General features: G+C 48.8%; 1 protein-coding gene across 7 annotated transcripts in view; it reads left to right on the top strand.

Annotated features, from left to right (window-relative positions):
* The window catches only part of LOC138824822 (RAF proto-oncogene serine/threonine-protein kinase), a 67,952-nt gene extending 49,801 nt beyond the window's left edge, over positions 1-18,151 (top strand). For 5 of the 7 annotated variants that reach the window (XM_070019154.1, XM_070019156.1, XM_070019159.1 and 2 more), the window contains 16 exons: positions 464-576; positions 2,309-2,411; positions 2,664-2,821; positions 4,494-4,592; positions 6,624-6,777; positions 7,297-7,356; positions 10,075-10,102; positions 10,212-10,339; positions 10,638-10,755; positions 12,744-12,828; positions 13,286-13,462; positions 14,542-14,588; positions 15,733-15,851; positions 16,681-16,812; positions 16,884-17,018; positions 17,190-18,151. In XM_070019154.1, the coding sequence (XP_069875255.1) occupies positions 464-576; positions 2,309-2,411; positions 2,664-2,821; positions 4,494-4,592; positions 6,624-6,777; positions 7,297-7,356; positions 10,075-10,102; positions 10,212-10,339; positions 10,638-10,755; positions 12,744-12,828; positions 13,286-13,462; positions 14,542-14,588; positions 15,733-15,851; positions 16,681-16,812; positions 16,884-17,018; positions 17,190-17,333 (1,800 nt within the window). In that variant the 3' untranslated portion in view covers positions 17,334-18,151. The remainder of the gene's footprint in view (positions 1-463; positions 577-2,308; positions 2,412-2,663; positions 2,822-4,493; positions 4,593-6,623; positions 6,778-7,296; positions 7,357-10,074; positions 10,103-10,211; positions 10,340-10,637; positions 10,756-12,743; positions 12,829-13,285; positions 13,463-14,541; positions 14,589-15,732; positions 15,852-16,680; positions 16,813-16,883; positions 17,019-17,189) is intronic. The other 2 variants (XM_070019155.1, XM_070019160.1) reach the window with 2 other exon arrangements.
* Positions 18,152-18,163: the final 12 nt, after the last annotated feature.

Genomic DNA, 18,163 nt, shown 5'->3' with positions numbered 1-18,163 from the left:
GCAAGATGAAGCTTTGTGAACAACTCTTACTTTGCATCTGAACACTGTGTCTTGTTTTGAGACTAGTAATGGGGCAGGCCCAGATGTTTCCATCCTGCTCCTTGGGGAGGGGAAGGGGAGGCCTGGAGTTTGAACTCAAGCCTTCTACCCTTAAGCCACACTTCCAGCCCACTTCGTTCTTGAGGGCTTTTTTCTGTCTTAAGTCATCCAGAAAAAAGGCTGCCTAAGAAGGGTTAGGACGGCCCCAGCAGGGTTGTACTTCAGCCGGCATGCACACATGAGGTTTCTCTAGCACTGCAGGTCTGCATTTCAGTTTAATTTGAGATAAGAGGCTTGTGGACTGGACTTTCCTGCCTGATGCTCAGATCTCAGTCTCCTGAATAGTTAGGATTACAGGCGTGAGCCACCAGCGCCCAGCTTGTACTTGCCTTTGTTGGTTCTAAAGATGGTCTTTTGTCTGTAGGTCAATGTGCGAAATGGAATGAGCCTGCATGATTGCCTTAGGAAAGCTCTCAAGGTGCGGGGCCTCCAGCCAGAGTGCTGTGCTGTGTTCAGACTCCTCCACGGACACAAAGGGTAAGGAACCAGTCTGACAGCTCCTTCTTCAGAATACAAGCATCGCCTAGCTTAGTGCCACTAAAAACAGTTACCCTAGGTTTCTTTAGAGTTCTGTGCATCTTTAGATCTTTGTTTATCAGGAGACAATTACTTGAACTTACCACCTGTCTATTGTCCTCCTTTGGGAAAGAAGCACGTCCTGTTACTGATCTTCAGCATTTATCTCTGATGATTCCAGTAGTTCTCAACTTTACGAGAAATGGGGAAGAGGGAGCAGGTCAGCCTTCAGTGTGTTTATTCCTCTAGGTTGAGGAGGTAGCTTGGTGACATGCAAATTTTGGAAGCAGGTGTCGGCTTTAACCCAGTGTAGCCGCAGGGTGGTTCCCAAGCCAATCCATGGTACTCCTGAAGGACTAGAGAGATTCAGAGACAGGGAATAGTTAGAGCGGGCCTGGCTCTCTTGGCAGTAGATAACTCCTGCAGGTCCATCAGAAAGTGTGCTCTGTTCTCTTCTAGGATAAAATGGGGTTTGAGATGATAAGGAGTTGCTGTGACCTTGTATTGGGAATGAATTCTATTAAGGGATGGATTATTTACTGGTGGGGTAGATTTGGGTGCTATGGATGTAGACTGGGCTTAATTTTTTACTTTTAAAGGATCACAGTTTTCTGTCTTTTTATCCTATGCATAGAAACAGTGGCCTCGAGTAAAATTTAAAGACAGTTACGTTTTTTCAGAGGGTCATGTTTATTTTTATAGATGCTGCAAACAGCTCTGTAGAGTTAAGCCTGTTATTTATTAATGGAAAAGTGCATTTGTGGTTCCTTTCCATTTATGTATCTTCTAGATTGAAAAAAGGCTATTAAACAATACATTTTTAGCACTGTAGTAATATTTCTGACCCACTTTACAGAATTATTATTATTATTTTGCCAATCCTGGGGCTTGACCTCAGGCCTGGGTGCTGTTCCTGAGCCTCTTTGTGTTCAAGGCCAGAGCTCTACCACTTGAGCCACAGAGTCACTTCTGGCTTTTTCTGAGTAGTTTATTGGAGTCTTCACAGATTTTCTTGCCTGGTCTGGCTTCCAATTAAGATCCTAGGATTAGAGGCATGAGCCACTGGCACCTGGCTAAGAAAACTTTATTCTAAGAGTATAAGCTTTGGAGTCCAGTAAGCCTGGGTTCTCTTTTGTGTTTGAGATAGGGTCTCTCTGTGATTATTCACTTGGGCTTCAAATTTGCCAGCCTCTTCTTTAGCTACCTAGTTGTAGACCCTGGATTCAATCCTAGGTCCTTGCACTCTGAGGATTACCCTGATAGAGCTCCAGTTTTCTCATTTTTAGCTTGAGAATAACAACACCTAGGGGTTGGGAAGGTGGCTCAGTGGTAGAGCACTTGCCTTGCATGCCTGAGGCCCTGGGTTCGATTCTTCAGTACCACATAATCAGAAAAAAAAAAAAGCCGGAAGTGGCGCTATGGCTCAAGTGGTAGAGTGCTAGCCTTGAGTGGAAGAGCTGAGGGACAGCGCCCAGGCCCAGAGTTCAGGCCCCACGACCAGACCAAAAAACAAAACAAAACAAAACAAAAAAACAGAAAAACAGAAAAAATCAACACCTACTTTATGGGTTTGTCATGTGGATTATGTAAGTCATATTTAGATAAGCATGCAATTAATGGCAGCTACTGTTAGGTGCCGATATTGAACCTTATTCCAACATTGCCCTTTCATGTTCCGAAAAATCTTTTTCAGTAAAAAAGCACGTTTAGATTGGAATACCGATGCTGCCTCTTTGATTGGAGAAGAACTTCAAGTAGATTTTCTGGATCATGTTCCCCTCACAACACACAACTTTGTAAGTTGCATCTCTCTCTCTCTCTCTCTCTCTCTCTCTCTCTCTCTGGCATGTTACATCCTTGTCTCACACAATAGCAGTAATAAGCATGTATATTATTGCTGTTTATCAGTTTCTAATTAAGCATGCCGTTGTTTACATAGGCAGTTTGGAGTTCATTAGCCCTAAAGTACACTTAATTTTAAGAAATTGCTTTGTCTTTGGCAATTTTTCATTCAACCTAATTTTGCCCCTGTATTTTTGCTGTTACAGGCTCGGAAGACGTTTCTGAAGCTTGCATTCTGTGACATTTGTCAGAAGTTCTTGCTAAATGGGTTTCGATGTCAGACTTGTGGCTACAAATTTCACGAGCACTGTAGCACCAAAGTACCTACTATGTGTGTGGACTGGAGTAACATCAGACAGCTCTTGTGAGGAACTCATTCATTCATCTATTCACTCCCTCAGTTCTCCCAAAGAATACAGGGGTGCTTGTGTCAACATTTTTCAGGTGCTTTTTGTACATTTTGACCAGGAAGTCTGGGTTTTAGACTTATTAAATGATTTGCTCCAGAAACCATCTGCCTCACAGCATGACACTGTATGAAAGAGCTGGTTTCCGTGCACTGTTAGGACTCTGAAGTGAGCAGGTAGGACCTGCGTCTGTTAGGAAAGAGCTGACCTGGTTCAATGAGGTAAATGGTGTTGGGGACAGAGAAGACGTTGGCTTTTTCCTCTGGACAGTAGCATTCGTGGGTGGTTAGGATTTTGATTCTAGGGAAGAAGTACAAAACACACTTGTTATTTTCTCTTTCTTTCTTTTTTTTTGGGGGGGGTGTCCAGTTGTAGGGCCTGAATTCTGAGCCTGGGTGCTGTCCCTAAGCTCTTCACTCAAGGCTAGTGCTCTACCACTTGAGCCACAGCACCACTTCTGGCTTTTTTCTTTTTGCTTATGTGGTGCTGAAGAATCAAACCCAGGGCCTCAGGCATGCAAGGCAAGCGCTCTACCACTGAGCCACCTTCCCAGCCCATTTTCTCTTTCTCTTTCTTTTTCTTTTTTCTTTTTTGTGCTGGTCCTGGGGCTTGAATTGAAGGCCTGGATACTGTCTCTGAGCTTTGATACTCAAGGCTAGTGCTGTACACTTGAGCCACAGCTCCATTTCAGCTTGTGTGTGTGTGTGTGTGTGTGTGTGTGTGTGTGTGTGTGTGTGAGAGAGAGAGAGAGAGAGAGAGAGAGAGAGAGAGAGAGAATGTGTGTGAGAGTGTGTGAGAGAGAGAGAGAGAGAGTGTGTGTGTGTGTGTGTGTGGTTAATTGGAGATAAGAGATTTGTGGGCTTTTCCTGTCTGAGCTGGCTTCAAACCACGATCCTCAGATCTCAGTTTCTGGGGTAGCCAGAATTATAGGTGTGAACCACCAGCGCCTTGCTGATGTTCTATTCACCTCACTCTGGAGAAAACTGTGTTTGGGTTTAAAATGGCTAGAGTGTGAAGGGTTTTGTAAAATAACATACTATAGTTTTTTTTAAAATTCCTTTAGCCTGGTGCTGGTTGCTCAATGCCTTTAATCCCAGCTATTCGGGATATTGAGATCTGAGGATCACCATTTGAAGCCAGCCCAGACAGAAAAATCCTCACATTCTTATCTCCAGCTGGCAAGCTTAAAGCCAGAACTTGAGGACATTCTTATCTCCAGCTGGCAAGCTTAAAGCCAGAACTTGAGGTGAGGCTCAAGTGGTAGAGTGCCAGCCTTGAGAGAAAAAGCAGAGCTAGACCATGAGTCCTCAGTTCAAGCCCCAGTGCCAGGCAAGCATGGGCATACACATGCACCAGAATCAAACCCTTACTTTGGTGTACCAAGACATTGGCAGGTATTTCCTAGCAGTGCTGGCTGGAGCCTGTGTGCCGTATTGGCGGGCCATCATCACCCAGTGTGCCATCGGTCACAATAGTCTTTTTACATCAGGTGCTTATAGTACTTGAGGAAAATGGGAGACTGGGCAAAGTTGGTTTGGATAGATAGTTGTGGGACAAGGCACGGCAGCCTGGCAGCCTGTGTTCTCCGTAGAATGTCTTAAACCTGTCAACCCCCTTCATTTCACTTAGGCTGTTTCCCAATTCCACTATTGGTGATAGTGGGGTCCCAGCACTACCTTCTTTGACAATGCGGCGGATGCGAGAGTCTGTCTCCCGAGCACCTCCCAGGTAATTTTGTACCCATAGCTTTTCTTTTTTAAAAGTTAGATGGGATGAGTGGAGTTGGAAGCTCAAATTCAAAAGACAGAGACTGCTTTCACTCTGCTCCAGTGTGTGCACATTCCTTAGTCCTCCTGTGTTTCTGGTAGCACTGTCAAAGTTTGGCCCCGGGATTCTGGGTTTGTATAGTCCATAGACACCTTGACTAGACTGTCGTTCTTCTGTTTTCACAACACCCCTGATGTCTCAGTGAGGTTTCAAAACCCTAAGGTTCTGTCTTCCTCAAATAGTACTGAGGTAAGCCTCAATGAAGAGGGCCCCAAACAGCTGGGAAGGTGGCTCAGTGGCAGAGTGTTTGTCTGGCATGCATGAGGCCCTGGGTTCCATTCCTCAGCACCACATAAGCAGAAAAAAGCCTGAATTGGCACTGTGGCTCAGGTGGTAGGGTGCTAGCCTCAAGCTGAAGACTTCAGCCCCCACGACCAACCAAAAAAAAAGAAAAGAAAAGGGCCCCAAACAGAATACATTAATTTCATAAGACAAAAACCCTTAACTTGAAGACACTTATTATACTTCAATTGCTAAAGCTATGTGTTATATATAGACTACTATCTTTCAAAATGATCTAATGAGGGGCTGGGAAGGTGGCTCAGTGGTAGAGCGCTTGCCTTGCATGCCTGAGGCCCTGGGTTCGATTCCTCAGCATCACATAAGCAAAAAGAAAAAAGCCGGAAATGACGCTGTGGCTCAAGTGGTAGAGCGCTAGCCTTGAGCTGAAGAGCTGAGGGACAGCGAGCGCCCAGGCCCAGAGTTCAGACCCCACGACCGGACCTCCCCAAAAAATAAAAATAAATATCCTTTCTAATAGGCCTTTGAATTAAGCATGTAATTTGTCTTTACCGGCTTTCAGAATTTAGTTACCATTTCTCAGTGTTACATAAGAATTTAGAATCTAAAATAAAATGTCTTTGTTCAGAATATCTGGCTTTAATCTATATGTAATGAGGTAATGTTTAGTGGCCTTGTGAAATCAGCCTGGAATAAAGGCAGCCTCTTCAAAAAGGGGTTGAATCATCATGATACGTGTTCATGTTTGATTGCCTTCAACAATGAGGAGGAGCTCGGCTTCCGAAAGCACAGAGAATGGCAGGAGAAGGTGGTTTTTCAAGATCAGAGAACAATTTCCCTTAGAAAATCCAGACTTTCATCCCTTGAGTTCACAATGCGTTCATACCTCAGCTGAACAAAGCCTAAGCTAATCTTTATAGCAGATAGTGAAACGTTACACGTTACAGTATGGAGGGGATGGAACAGTATGGGGATGGAACCTCTGGCCTCACGTAGGCCCATGAGAACTCGGCTCCTGAGCCACATGCCCAGACATAACTGGTGTGTTTTGTTCTATTGTTTTGCTGTGCTGGGATGGGCCCAGGACCTCACACATATGAGGCCAGTGCTGTAACCCTGAGCTATATCTCCATCCCACAATATCATGTTAATGCTCTGGTTTGTCTGGTGAGAGAGCTGTGCGGCTGAACAAAAGCCAGCGATTAACTTCAGTTGCTGCCAATCTGGAGCCCGAAGTGGGAATAAGGTGCCCAGTGGACTGTCTGTGGGGAGGATGCAGGGGGCCGTACCTTGTGTCCACTTTGCAGATGTGCTCTGCAGCTCTAACTACACTTGTTCAAAGATCTCTCACATCCTTGAATTTAGTCTTTAAGTGAAGCTGGGCAGTTCCCGCCAGTCTAGGAGACAATAGTGCTCCACAAAAGTCAGTCTGTTGTTTCTCAAGAGATGCTATAAACACTTGGTCTTCTGCATGGCTGATTTATTAAAAAGGGGAGAACATACAGTGTATTTTTCCCTTTTTGTGTGTGTATGAAATACCAAGTGCATATGTTATTTTCCTTTTCAAAAATTTGCACACTGAAGTGCCTGAATTTGCTCTTGAAATACCTTACTGAGGAAGATAGTTGCATGATTGGACCAGCATGGCAGCCTAAGTGCCAACATGGGGTTTTCTTTCTCCTCTCTGCCCAGTACCTACCACAGGCATTCCACGCCCCATGCCTTCACCTTCAATGCCTCCAGCCCCTCCTCCGAAGGCTCCCTGTCCCAGAGGCAGCGGTCCACGTCCACACCCAATGTCCACATGGTCAGCACCGCCCTGCCTGTGGACAGCAGGATGATCGAGGTAACGGGGTATCCTGGGGCTGGTGAGGAGTTTCGCTGGTGGGTTTGGGTCGAAAGTTTCAGGTTTCAAACCTAATGAGGAGTGGTGCAGTGTTTTTCTTTGTTCATGACATTTGTATCCTAAGGTTGGTAGATCAGGTGGAGAAGCAGAGCCTCCTGAGAGAGGCTGTCCTTTCCGTGCATCAGATGTGGATAGTGTTTCCAGTTAGCTAGCGTGAAAGCTGTGTGGAGTAGTTCCATGTTTGTGTGTGAGAGAAAATAACAGTGAGGTGCAGTTAGTACCTCCTACAAGTTTGTTGATTGTATTTAGAAGTAGATGGCTGCAGTCCTAGAGTTTAATTAGCAGGTGTTTAGGTAGTTGTGAAAGCGCTCCTAGCTAGAGTTTCCAAGCTGCTCTTTCTTCTCTTGGCTTTGTAGTATGTTCTTGTTTAGTTTAGAGTTCATCGTTGTTAACAACTGCATACACTCAAAATACTTGCTTTGTTCTTTATTCTTCTTTATTTCTATTGCTTTGGACTAGAATAACAGCCTGAATGCTTCTCCCAGGGCGTGGTCCAGACGATTTTGTTTGAGGGGAAGAGTAGGTATTTTTCTTCATGCCTTTGCTCTCTTATGATTAAGGGCTAAGACTGTTGGGCAGTGAAGCAATTGCTGGGTTAAAGTTTATATTTCTATTTACACTGCTTTCTATGTTTTCATTTTGTTGTCAAGAGTATGTGTGAATAAAAATGCACTGTATATGATTTTACTGAAAAATGTGTTTTTCAAGTTAAATATTTTAAGCCAATGGCATTGAAGATTATTTTTTGAAAAATTAGTTCTGGGGCTGGGAAGGTGGCTCAGTGGTAGAGTGCTTGCCTTGCATGCATGAGGCCCTGGATTCCATTCCTCAGCACCACATACGCAGAAAAAACTGGAAGTGGCGCTGTGGCTCAAGTGGTAGAATGCTAGCCTTGAGCTGAAGAGCTGAGGGACAGCGCCCAGGCCGAGTTCAGGCCCAGGACTGGCAAAAAGAAAAAGAAGATACAAAGATAGATTGATATGCCCTGGAACCCTGTACCACGAATTAACCCTTGAGAGAACTCAGAGGCACCTCCATGTTAGTCACAGCTCTCCCGCACCCAGGCAACGTTGACGTGCCTGTTCTCTCATTACTGTGGTGGCCGAGTGTATTCTGAAATTTATTTGTTACGTCATTACACTTAGTCCTCATAATAACGCCATAATAGAGTAGCTGTTTTTTCTTCTATTAGATGATTCGTTTTCTCTTACACATGCTAATTCCAAGAAGGAATATTAAAAGTGAAAAACTGCAGTTTTTATTATGAAATACCTGGGCTTGACTGCTGTGTTTTTGCCTTCCTATACTTTGGAAGTCAATTTTGATTCCCTCCCTCCCCCCCCCCCCCCCCCCCCCCCCCGCCAATCCTTTTTGACTCAGCATTTTAAGCTAGATGTTGTTGTTTTATTTTAAAGGATTATAATTCTTTTTTTTTTTGGCAGTCGTGGGGCTTGAACTCTAGGCCTGGGCACTGTCCCTGTGCTCTTCAGCTCAAGGTGATCGCTCTACCACTTGAGCCACAGCTCCACTTCCGGTTTTCGAGTGGTTTATTGGAGATAAGAGTCTCACGGACTTTCCTGCCCGGGCTGGCTTTGAACTGTGATCCTCAGATCTCAGCCTCCTGAGTAGCTAGGATTACAGGCATGAGCCACCGGTGCCCAGCAGGTTATAATTCTTCTAAACTAGTATTTAGATTTCAGTTTTATTAAAAAAAAAAATCTCTCCTAGAATAAATTGATAAAATTGTAAAAATTACCATCAAATAAAATACAAGGTACAGGGAAATAACGATAATGGCTAATAAAAATGCATTGTACTTTGCTTGACAGCAAGCATAGACCAGGTTGGGTGGGTGATGTAGCCCCAGCTCCTGGCAGTTCTGTTGATGTCCAGGTCATTTCTGCCAGCATCCTGCCCACCTGCACTCACTCGACTGCACTTAGCCTAGACCCCGGCTTCCACCTTCCCTCACATATTCAGAATCAGCCTTCGCAGGCGGGCGGGGCTTATGTTGCAGCGGGTGATTTGTGAAGACTGGCCAGGTTGGGGAACCAGAACCAGGCCTTACTAAGAACTCTGAAGATGCTTTGGCAACACCGCTAAAATGGGAGGGAGGAAAGGGGAGCAGTGGAGAAACAGCTACGATTGTTTTCTCTCCTGACAAGATGTCCTTGAGAGCCAAATGTGTGGCCACATCTGCAATCCCAGCACTGAGGGGATGGCGTAGGAGGTTCCCGAGTTCCAGGCTGGCCTGGGCCTCATAGTGTGACCCTGAGCTTCGCTGAGTGGGCGTGTCCTGTCACAGTCGGACAGCGCCAGAGCACTGGTGTCTTGTCCCACCATGGTTCTCAAAGAACCTCCCAGAAACACACGTGTAAACACAGTGGCCTCTTGTGATTGGAACAGTTCTCCAAACAGTTTCCAAGACATTCCAGAGGTAACCTTTGACCTGTCACTGAGGAGTATGTCAGTGTAGGCTGAGACAGCGCTCTGTGCTGGCCTTGCCTGCAGCCACACCCGGTGACCACGCTTCCTGCTGCGGTGCTTTGCGCACGTGTAGTGGAGGGGTAGGACTGGGGGCTCGTGTTGTGCCTCTCTGTGACTAGGCTCAGATAGGGTAACAGCCACTCCCAGTGGGGGAGAGGTGGCGCACCGCTGCGAGCTTTCTCCTCTCATTTTCTCTCTTCCTGCTTTTTTTTTTTTTTTTTAAGCTTTCTCAGAGCAAAATGTTGTCTTTGGAAAGATCCCAGCTGATAGTCACTTTTTTAGTCTTTCTTGACAGAGTATATAGTTTATTTACATTGTTTTTCTCTAGAAAAAAAAATGTTTTCCATATGAAAAACTGTTTCATTCAAGACTAGTCTTGAAGAAACTAGCCCCAGGGGCTGGGAGGTGGCTCAGTGGTGGAATGCTTGCCTTGCATGCCCGAGGCCCTGGGTTCCATTCCTCAGCACCACATACACAGAAAAAGCCGGAAGTGGCCCTGTGGCTCAAGTGGTAGAGCACTAGCCTTGAGCTGAAGAACTCAGGGACAGCACGCAGGCCCTGAGTTCAAGCCCCACGACCAACTGAAAAAAGAAAAAAAAAGAAACTGGCCCCAGACATTTGGTAAATGTGGAATTTCACTTTGCGTTTCAGAAGTTTTATACTCCATTTTGTTCCTGTAAACCCTTTTCTTTTCCCTCTTCCAGAGAGCTCTTGCAGTATCTGATTTGACTCATTTTCCTTTTCTTTCAGGATGCAATTCGAAGTCACAGTGAATCAGGTACTTTTCCCTCATTTAGCAAACAGTAATGGTCCTTTTTTCTCTTCGTGCAACAGTTTGTCTTCTGTTCGCTTATTCACGTGTGGTTATGTTTGTCTTATCTGCTAAGCCTCTCCTTCAGCCCTATCCAGCAGCCCTAACAACCTGAGCCCCACAGGCTGGTCCCAGCCCAAACCCCCCGTGCCGGTACAAAGGGAGCGGGCACCAGGATCCGGAATGCAGGAGAAAAACAAAATTGTGAGTATGGCCAGCAGCAGATTCTGCCACTGAAGGTGCAGTGAGAACGGACTGGCTGGGAATTAGAATGCATTAAACTTCATTGGGAATGGGGCTGGTAAAATTTACCAAGTGAAAGAGATGATAAGTGTTCGTACCGTTGCTGGCATCTTTGTCAGATGCCTTGGCAATTTGCCATAGCTACGCTACAGCATTTCCCAAAGACAGACTTCACAAGATAAGGGGACAGGCTGGGTCGGATTGCCCTCTCTTTGACGTGTTATTCCTAGGAGTTTGTGAATGCTCCTGCTTGTTTCAGAGGCCTCGTGGACAGAGAGATTCAAGCTATTACTGGGAGATTGAAGCCAGTGAAGTAATGCTGTCCACTCGGATTGGGTCGGGCTCCTTTGGCACCGTGTATAAGGGCAAGTGGCATGGTGAGTTTGGGGCGCCCTGGACAGCGGGCGTGGAGGCCCCGCTCCTCGGCTCTTGGTGGCACTTCTCTGTACCCCAAGGTCCTGTGGTCAGTGCACAGTGCTATGTGGACCACCGTGCTTTGCGTGGTGTGCTGTCCTCAGGATGAGCAGATGAACAAGGTTTGAGCTCTGCAGGTATGTCAGGGACACTTTTCCGCAACTAAGCAGCTTGTCCATGGGACGTGCTGTGAAGCTATTAAATGAGTGGAGTCTGCAGCTGTTGGGCGTAGTCTACAGACTTAAAGCTGGAGCCGACATCAGAGAAACTGCAGTCCAGAGAGGTGGCTGATGTGTCCTTTGCTGAGACTAGGGAAGCCAGGAAAGCCAGAGGCCCTGAGATCGCTTCTGCGCTCTCTCGAGTGCGTGGATTGAGAGTTCTTATTGATATGGAAACACTTCTCACTCAGAAGCAAGGCACCATTGTAACTTCTCTAGCTATGCAGTGTATGTTTTTGGCAGTGTACGTAACATTCTGTGTCAGGTGTTTAGGGCCTCAGGCTCAAGGTGTTAGCACATACAGGCAGCATTTTCTTGAAAATGCTATATTCCCCCTCCGTCCCCCCACAAAAAAAAAACATCTCTTCTTAACTCAGGTTATAATGCAGCAAAGCTGTGAAGCAGCTAGGTGCTTGAATTTCTGTTCTGGTGCCAAGATACGGGTTGAAAGGATCCCCTGAACTGTGCAGTGCCTCCACTTCTCAGTGCGCCTGGGGCTCATTACCGCTGATGATCTGAGTTCAGGCCCAGTGCTGGCACACACGCAGACAAAGTCTGTGCGCCAGTAGTGCTCCAGAGAGAGGGCCTGCCCCGACACTGCACTCCTCGTGGGGGGAAGGGCGCCAGGCACCCTCCACTGACCCCTACTTCTATCATTTGAAAGACTAGGGTTCTGTTGTTTCTGTTGTGATTGAACTCCTTGCCCTTGCTAGATAGGTGAGCCGTTCTTCTACACTTTTTACATTGGTTAATTTCAATGGGATCTTACTATAGTCCTAGATCAACCAGAACCATGATTCTCCTACTCAGACTTCCCCACACAGAAATGATAGGTACTTGCCACCATGCCTGGCCATTGGTTGAGAGTCTTCTGAACTTCTTGCCTGGGCTGATCTGGAACTGAGATCCTCCAGATTTCTCCCTCCCAAGTAACTAGAACCATAGGCTTGAGCTACCATGCTTGGCCTTCTTGTATTTGAAATGGTAGCTTGTTGTGTAGCCCAGGTTGGCCTCAACATCCTGAGTGGAAGGCCTTGTTTTAGCAAATTCATTTATGAAAATTTGAGGTCATTAAAGGGTGTTAAGTAACGGATTGTAATAACTATAAATGCAGCTGTATAAAGACACTTTGAAAATGACTTGTAACTCTAGCCTGTATGGAGTAGAGCTGCTCCCGAGCGTTTCTGAAGCAGCATGAAGAGGCCGGTCCCGGTTCCATCCTGCAGGGGCGGGGGGCTGAGCGCGCCCCCTGCCTGGGGCTGGGACTCCAGCTCCTTCTTTTTCCGGCTAGGTGCCCTCAGGTGGGGACTCCCCTCTGCTGGTGACCTCAGAGTGAGGGGGACTGCTGACGTCACAGCAAAGGGCGCCGTTAAAGGCGATCAGGGTGTAGTGAGCATTTGGTACAGGGTTACTTTTTAATGGTCCAGAAGGCAAAGAAGCCTCATGATGGTGTCCATCGTATGTAGAGGGCTATCTCCGGTCCAGTCCGTTCACGCCCTGGCATCCATCAGCCAGGTTGCTGGTGCGTCCCGCACGACCAGGCTCCTGGGCCCCCAGGACTGGTGGGCCGCTTTGCACCAGGCCTGCTAAGTGAAGCCACTTACTGATGCTTCTGCCCTCCGTTCCAAAGTTGGCCTCTTGGTTCCATCTGAGTGGATGCATGGTTTGAAAAGTAACTCACTGTTTCTCCCTCAAAAAAACAAAGTCTACACTGACTACAAACTCATTTTCAGGCGATGTTGCAGTGAAGATCCTGAAGGTTGTCGACCCAACCCCAGAGCAGTTCCAGGCGTTCAGGAACGAGGTTGCTGTGCTGCGGTGAGTGGGCCCGGGGTGGGCAGCGCCACCTGCTCAGCATTGCGGTACAGATCAGGCATGAGTCTTTTTTTGTATGCTCAGCTCTCGGGGCCCACGGCACTCAGCAGCCCAGCTTTTGGTTGGTGATGACATGCAGTAGGGAAATGGCTCTCTTGTTCCCATTGTTTTCCTCTACGTGCTGGTCTGCTTTCCTCTGGGTCTAGCGCCTCCCGCTTTCCAGTCTTTGCTCACCATTCAGACTTGTGGGAGAGCAACAGATAGTGTGGACTGCGCAGAGGAGGGTCCTTGCTGCCCCAGTGGAGGGCACTGGCATGGCCAGCACAGAGGGGCTCCAAGAGCAGCTCCTTGTTTTGCCTAGCACCCCAGCTGGCAGTCCCATAGCTTCGCTCCACCAGTCCCCTCGAGTCGGGGTGCCTGTGGGAAATAGACGGTCTTGAGCACCCTCTTCTCCCCGCAGCAAAACCCGGCATGTGAACATACTGCTCTTCATGGGGTACATGACGAAGGACAACCTGGCCATCGTGACACAGTGGTGCGAGGGCAGCAGCCTCTACAAACACCTGCACGTCCAGGAGACCAAATTCCAGATGTTCCAGCTCATTGACATCGCGCGGCAGACGGCCCAGGGGATGGAGTGAGTAGATGGCCGGGCGGCCCTTGTCTCGCTTTGTGGTGCGTGGTCTGATCAGGTGGGGTCTTTGCTGTGGCCCAATGGAGGCTTGACAAGAATGAGAAGTGCACGTTCCGCACTGGGCCCTGGTCCCGGCTCCAGTTGCTACTCAGCTTTTGGGGAGGCGTGACCACAGAGCGCGACCGGCACCATCTTCTCGAGCTCTGGGGCTGGACCTGCACTGCTGTGTCAGGCGGACAGTACCGAGGCGGGGCGGGATGTCACCTGGAGATGATTTGTTTTCCTTTTATGACTCATCCCAGCTCTCGGTTATGTTCTGCCCTCTGGCCACAGTTCTTTGCTGGCTACAGTCCTCAGAGCTAGAGACACTAGCGACGGTGCCGTGCAAGTGCTGCATCGGAAGCACCACGGGATAAACACGCCCTTAGGGTAAAGGCACAGGGAGCCTCCGACCCCTCTGGCTGTGGTCCGCAGGCAAATGCTGCAGTCTGCGTGTCTGTCCCAAAATTCATGTGGAATTCAGAATCTTAAGAAATTTGTCAGAATTTCATGAAAAAAAAAAAAAACAGAAGTCTAATTGAAAAACTGAAATTCATCCTTCTATCAGTTTATCCTAGTGTTTTTCTAGTCTGTTTGTAGTAATATGACCATCACAGTCTAATTTTAGGGCATTTTCAATCGCTCCAGAAAGAACCCACGCTCATTAACAGTCACCTCCACACAGGCCCTGGCACACACATCCTGTCTCTAGAGCTCGTGTTTCATATAAGCAGAGTCACGCCATATGAAGTTTAAGATACGGTCTTCTATGCTTAGCTTCTTTTACTTGGCTTAGTTGAAGGTAAATCCAAATCGGAACCTGCACGAGACTTAATTTGGGGGACGTCACATTACTTGTCCTTTAGGTAATGGGCACTGTTATCAGAAGGACTTGTAAGGACAGTTGGTGCTTAAAGTGTTAGTGTGGTTGTGCTGATCGCCATGGGTGGGATCAGACGGGCCGCACAGCCTCCCTGGAGGCAGGCAGGCTTTATTTCCCAGGAACTTGAAATTGTCTGACTCACTCATTTTTCCCTTCGCAGCTATCTCCATGCAAAGAACATCATCCACAGAGACATGAAATCCAACAGTATCCTTTGGTGATTTGAGTCCAACAAACCGCTTGCTTCAGAGGGGAGCCTCCGTGCTGAGGGACAACTTTTTAGGAAAGGGCAAAAGTCAGGAAGTTGGTGGAGAAGCAAACTCTGTAGGCACCAGAAGAGTGGCTGCCTTCCACAAACTCTCCACAAAACTGGGTTTTCTGGGGAAGGTTCCTTTCTTTTAAAAATTTTCCCAGCAACCGTGATTTGAAAACGTTCCCACAAGAGTTGCGATACACATTTTGGTTAAACTTAAAATAGACCTACTTATTTTTTCTACTTTGTGGAGGACGTGTATGTATATAAAGGAGATAACTCGTTTACAAGCCAAATGCTAGAAGATTCCCAAAAGTGCAGCAGGTGTGGTGCCAAGCGCCTGTGATCGACAGCTGAGAAAGCTGGGGTTGGAGTATGGTGAGTTTGAGGCCAGCTAGGTACGGAGGGAGACCCTGTCTCTAGGCAAAGACCTTGATATGCAGGGGTTTCCTGCCTCTTCCTGATGCTCAAGTGTGTTTCAGAAGTGTGAGTGGAGGCAAGTCTTCAGGGTGTGTGGAAAACTGTTTCAGATTTCAACTTTCTGCTCTTGCCACACCCCTCACCTCTGCGAGGAGCATGGAGGTATTAGAACCCAGTTCTGCTGCTTAGCTGGGGAGAGGAGCTGGATCAGGACATGGCCTGTGTTGGGTACTTACTCATCTGAGGCTGGAGATGGTCACAGCCGGGTGGGTTCTAGCATCCAGCCACGCTATGCCAGCAGGCGGCGCAGACTGGAGGAGGAGGGCTGACTTCCCGGGCTACCCGTTGGTAATCTAGTGAGCTTTCCTCCCGACTCAGCACTCCATCCGTGGGCTGTGTGAATGCAGAAAGCGGGCAGAGGTGACCATAAAGCCGTCACCACGTGTGGCTAGGCCTGGAAGAACTCTGGGTAACAGTCCCAGGAAGATTATAAGGCCACTGGCCTTGTGGGGATAGAGGCAATTTCAAAAGCACTTTTTAAAACTCCAGAAACCTAAACTTCAGTTCTGAGAACGCTGGACCAGGGGGAGTAGAGAGAACGTGCGACAGAAATTTGGGAAGTTTTTCAGAATTAGTTGGGCCACTGCTTTGCAACCAGAGTCCTTAACAGGCATTGAGATATATTTCTCCACGAAGGCCTCACGGTGAAAATTGGAGACTTTGGTTTGGCAACGGTGAAGTCGCGCTGGAGTGGTTCTCAGCAGGTTGAGCAGCCCACTGGCTCTGTGCTATGGATGGTGAGGAGCTGGGTGCCCACTGCTGTCCTCTGCGCACAGCTGGGGCCGCACCCCAGAGCCCTGTGCATTTCCCCGCACCTCAGTAAATTCCTCTAGTGTCAGACTGTATGGAGCGAAAGCGGAAGCTCAGCATGGGTGAGGCGGCAGAGCAGGACCCCAGTTAGAGTGAGCCCGAGGGTCAAGTCCTTCAGGGAACAGCTGGCCTGGTGGCTGCAGCTACAGTCGTAGCCACGTGGAAGGCAGCCTGGGCAAGATCCCAGTGTGGTGGTATGTGCCTGTCTCCCAGCCACATGGGAGGTGTAAACAGGAGGGTCACCATCTGGGTAGGCTTGAGAATGAACAGGAAATGCCATTCCAGGGGCCAGTGGCTCATACTTCTAATCCTAGCTACTCAGGAGGCTGAGATCTGAGGATGGCAGTTTGAAGCCAGCCCCCGCCTATGACTCTCATCTCCCAAATATCTTCTAAAAATGCCAAAAGTGGAACTGTGGCTTAAGTGATAGAGCATTAGCCTTGAGCCTCAAAGCCTAGGGACAGCTGAGTTAAGCTTAGGGACAGCTGAGTTCAAGCCCCAGGAATGGTGCGCGCGCGCGCGCGCACACACACACACACACACACACACGTGCGCGCGCACACACACACACACACACACCGCCCCCACCCCCACCCCCACCCTCTTGTTCAAAAAGTGTCTGGTAAGTGCAGTGCCCTAAGTTCAAACTCCAGTAACCACAAAGAAGTGTGTCATGTCCCAGGACAGGATTTCCCTACTGAGTGGAAGGGGCTGCTGTGGGTCACCCTGCAGGACAGATGTGTCTGCTTTCCACAGGCCCCTGAAGTGATCCGAATGCAGGATAACAACCCGTTCAGCTTCCAGTCGGATGTCTACTCCTACGGCATCGTGCTGTACGAGCTGATGACCGGGGAGCTGCCCTACTCTCACATCAGCGACCGAGACCAGGTGACCAGTGGGACACGCTGTGCAGTGGAGGCTTGGCTCTGTTCCCTTTCTCAATGCCCTTCTTTCCCTAGATCATCTTCATGGTGGGCCGAGGGTACGCCTCACCAGATCTCAGCAAGCTGTACAAGAACTGCCCCAAAGCAATGAAACGGCTGGTTGCTGACTGTGTGAAGAAGGCGAAGGAGGAGAGGCCCCTCTTCCCCCAGGTGAGCGCTCCTGGGTGCATGCAGCACTTGGAGCGGCAGGGTTGCCACTGCGGGGAGGACGGCCGTGTCGCCCTGTCCCGTCCCGTCCCGTCCCGTGTAGGGGGTGGCCTGTCTTTGGACCCAACAGGAAGCGTGGCCCCAACCGAGAGACCACGGTGTGGCCTGTTTCAGATCCTGTCTTCCATTGAGCTGCTCCAACACTCTCTGCCGAAAATCAACCGGAGTGCGTCTGAGCCTTCCCTGCACCGCGCAGCCCACACCGAGGACATCAACTCTTGCACGCTGACCACGTCCCCGCGGCTGCCGGTCTTCTAGCTGACTTTGCACCTGTGCTCTGGCCACCCAGGGAGGAAGGAGGGAGCGGGCACTTTTCTGTCCCCTTTCTTTGGGAGCACAGTGCATGCTTTCAGAGGAGCTGCTGCTGCTGCTGCTAAGGACCATCTAGACAACTCACGGGGCCTTACCATCACGGATGTTGCCTTCTTTTCTACCTGACCCTGGAGAAGGAAGCCACTCCCAGGCTGGCCAATCCTGCTCCTGGCCCTGCCCAGAGCCTCCCTTGGTCCAGTGTCATGGAAGCTGGGCTCTGGCTGTCAGACGAACATCCAGGGCATGGAGCAGTCCAGCCCACTGCGGGGACCCGGGGCTGTGGATGTGGGCTTTTCACAGTGGTGCGTGGCCAGTTTTGCACATAATGCACCAAACAGCCCCGGACTGCTGTGCCAGCCGCCCGGAGGAGCCTGCTTTGGTACTAAGGAGTGTGACTCGGGGACACAGCCTCCTTCCCGGCGCCCACATCTGACCTTGTGGGGAGGCAAGGTGCTCCACCAGCCCACCTGGGAGCAGCCTCCCCTCCCCTCCACCCCCCAGCAGACTCCCCTTCTCCCTCCCCAGCCGTCCCCGCCCCCCAGCAGCCCCCCCTTCATGCTCAGTTTGTCTTCCAGGAGTTGCCCCTGTGGGGCGGGCCACGGGCCAGCCCTGCCTATAGTCACGTCACGTCTACAAGAAAGCCAGGAAATACAGGTTTTCTTAATGATTTGGGTTTTAATTAATTTTGTTTATTGCGTCTGACAAGATACAAGTTATCTGATGACTCCTCAATGATGTTATTTTAATAAAATAAATTAAGTTTAGGTGTAATGGCT

This window comes from Dipodomys merriami, unplaced genomic scaffold (genome assembly GCF_024711535.1).
Source record: "Dipodomys merriami isolate MVZ:Mamm:240054 unplaced genomic scaffold, mDipMer1.0.p SCAF_13, whole genome shotgun sequence".
Classification (NCBI taxonomy): Eukaryota; Metazoa; Chordata; class Mammalia; order Rodentia; family Heteromyidae; genus Dipodomys; species Dipodomys merriami.
This window is presented reverse-complemented; position numbering and strand designations above follow the sequence as displayed.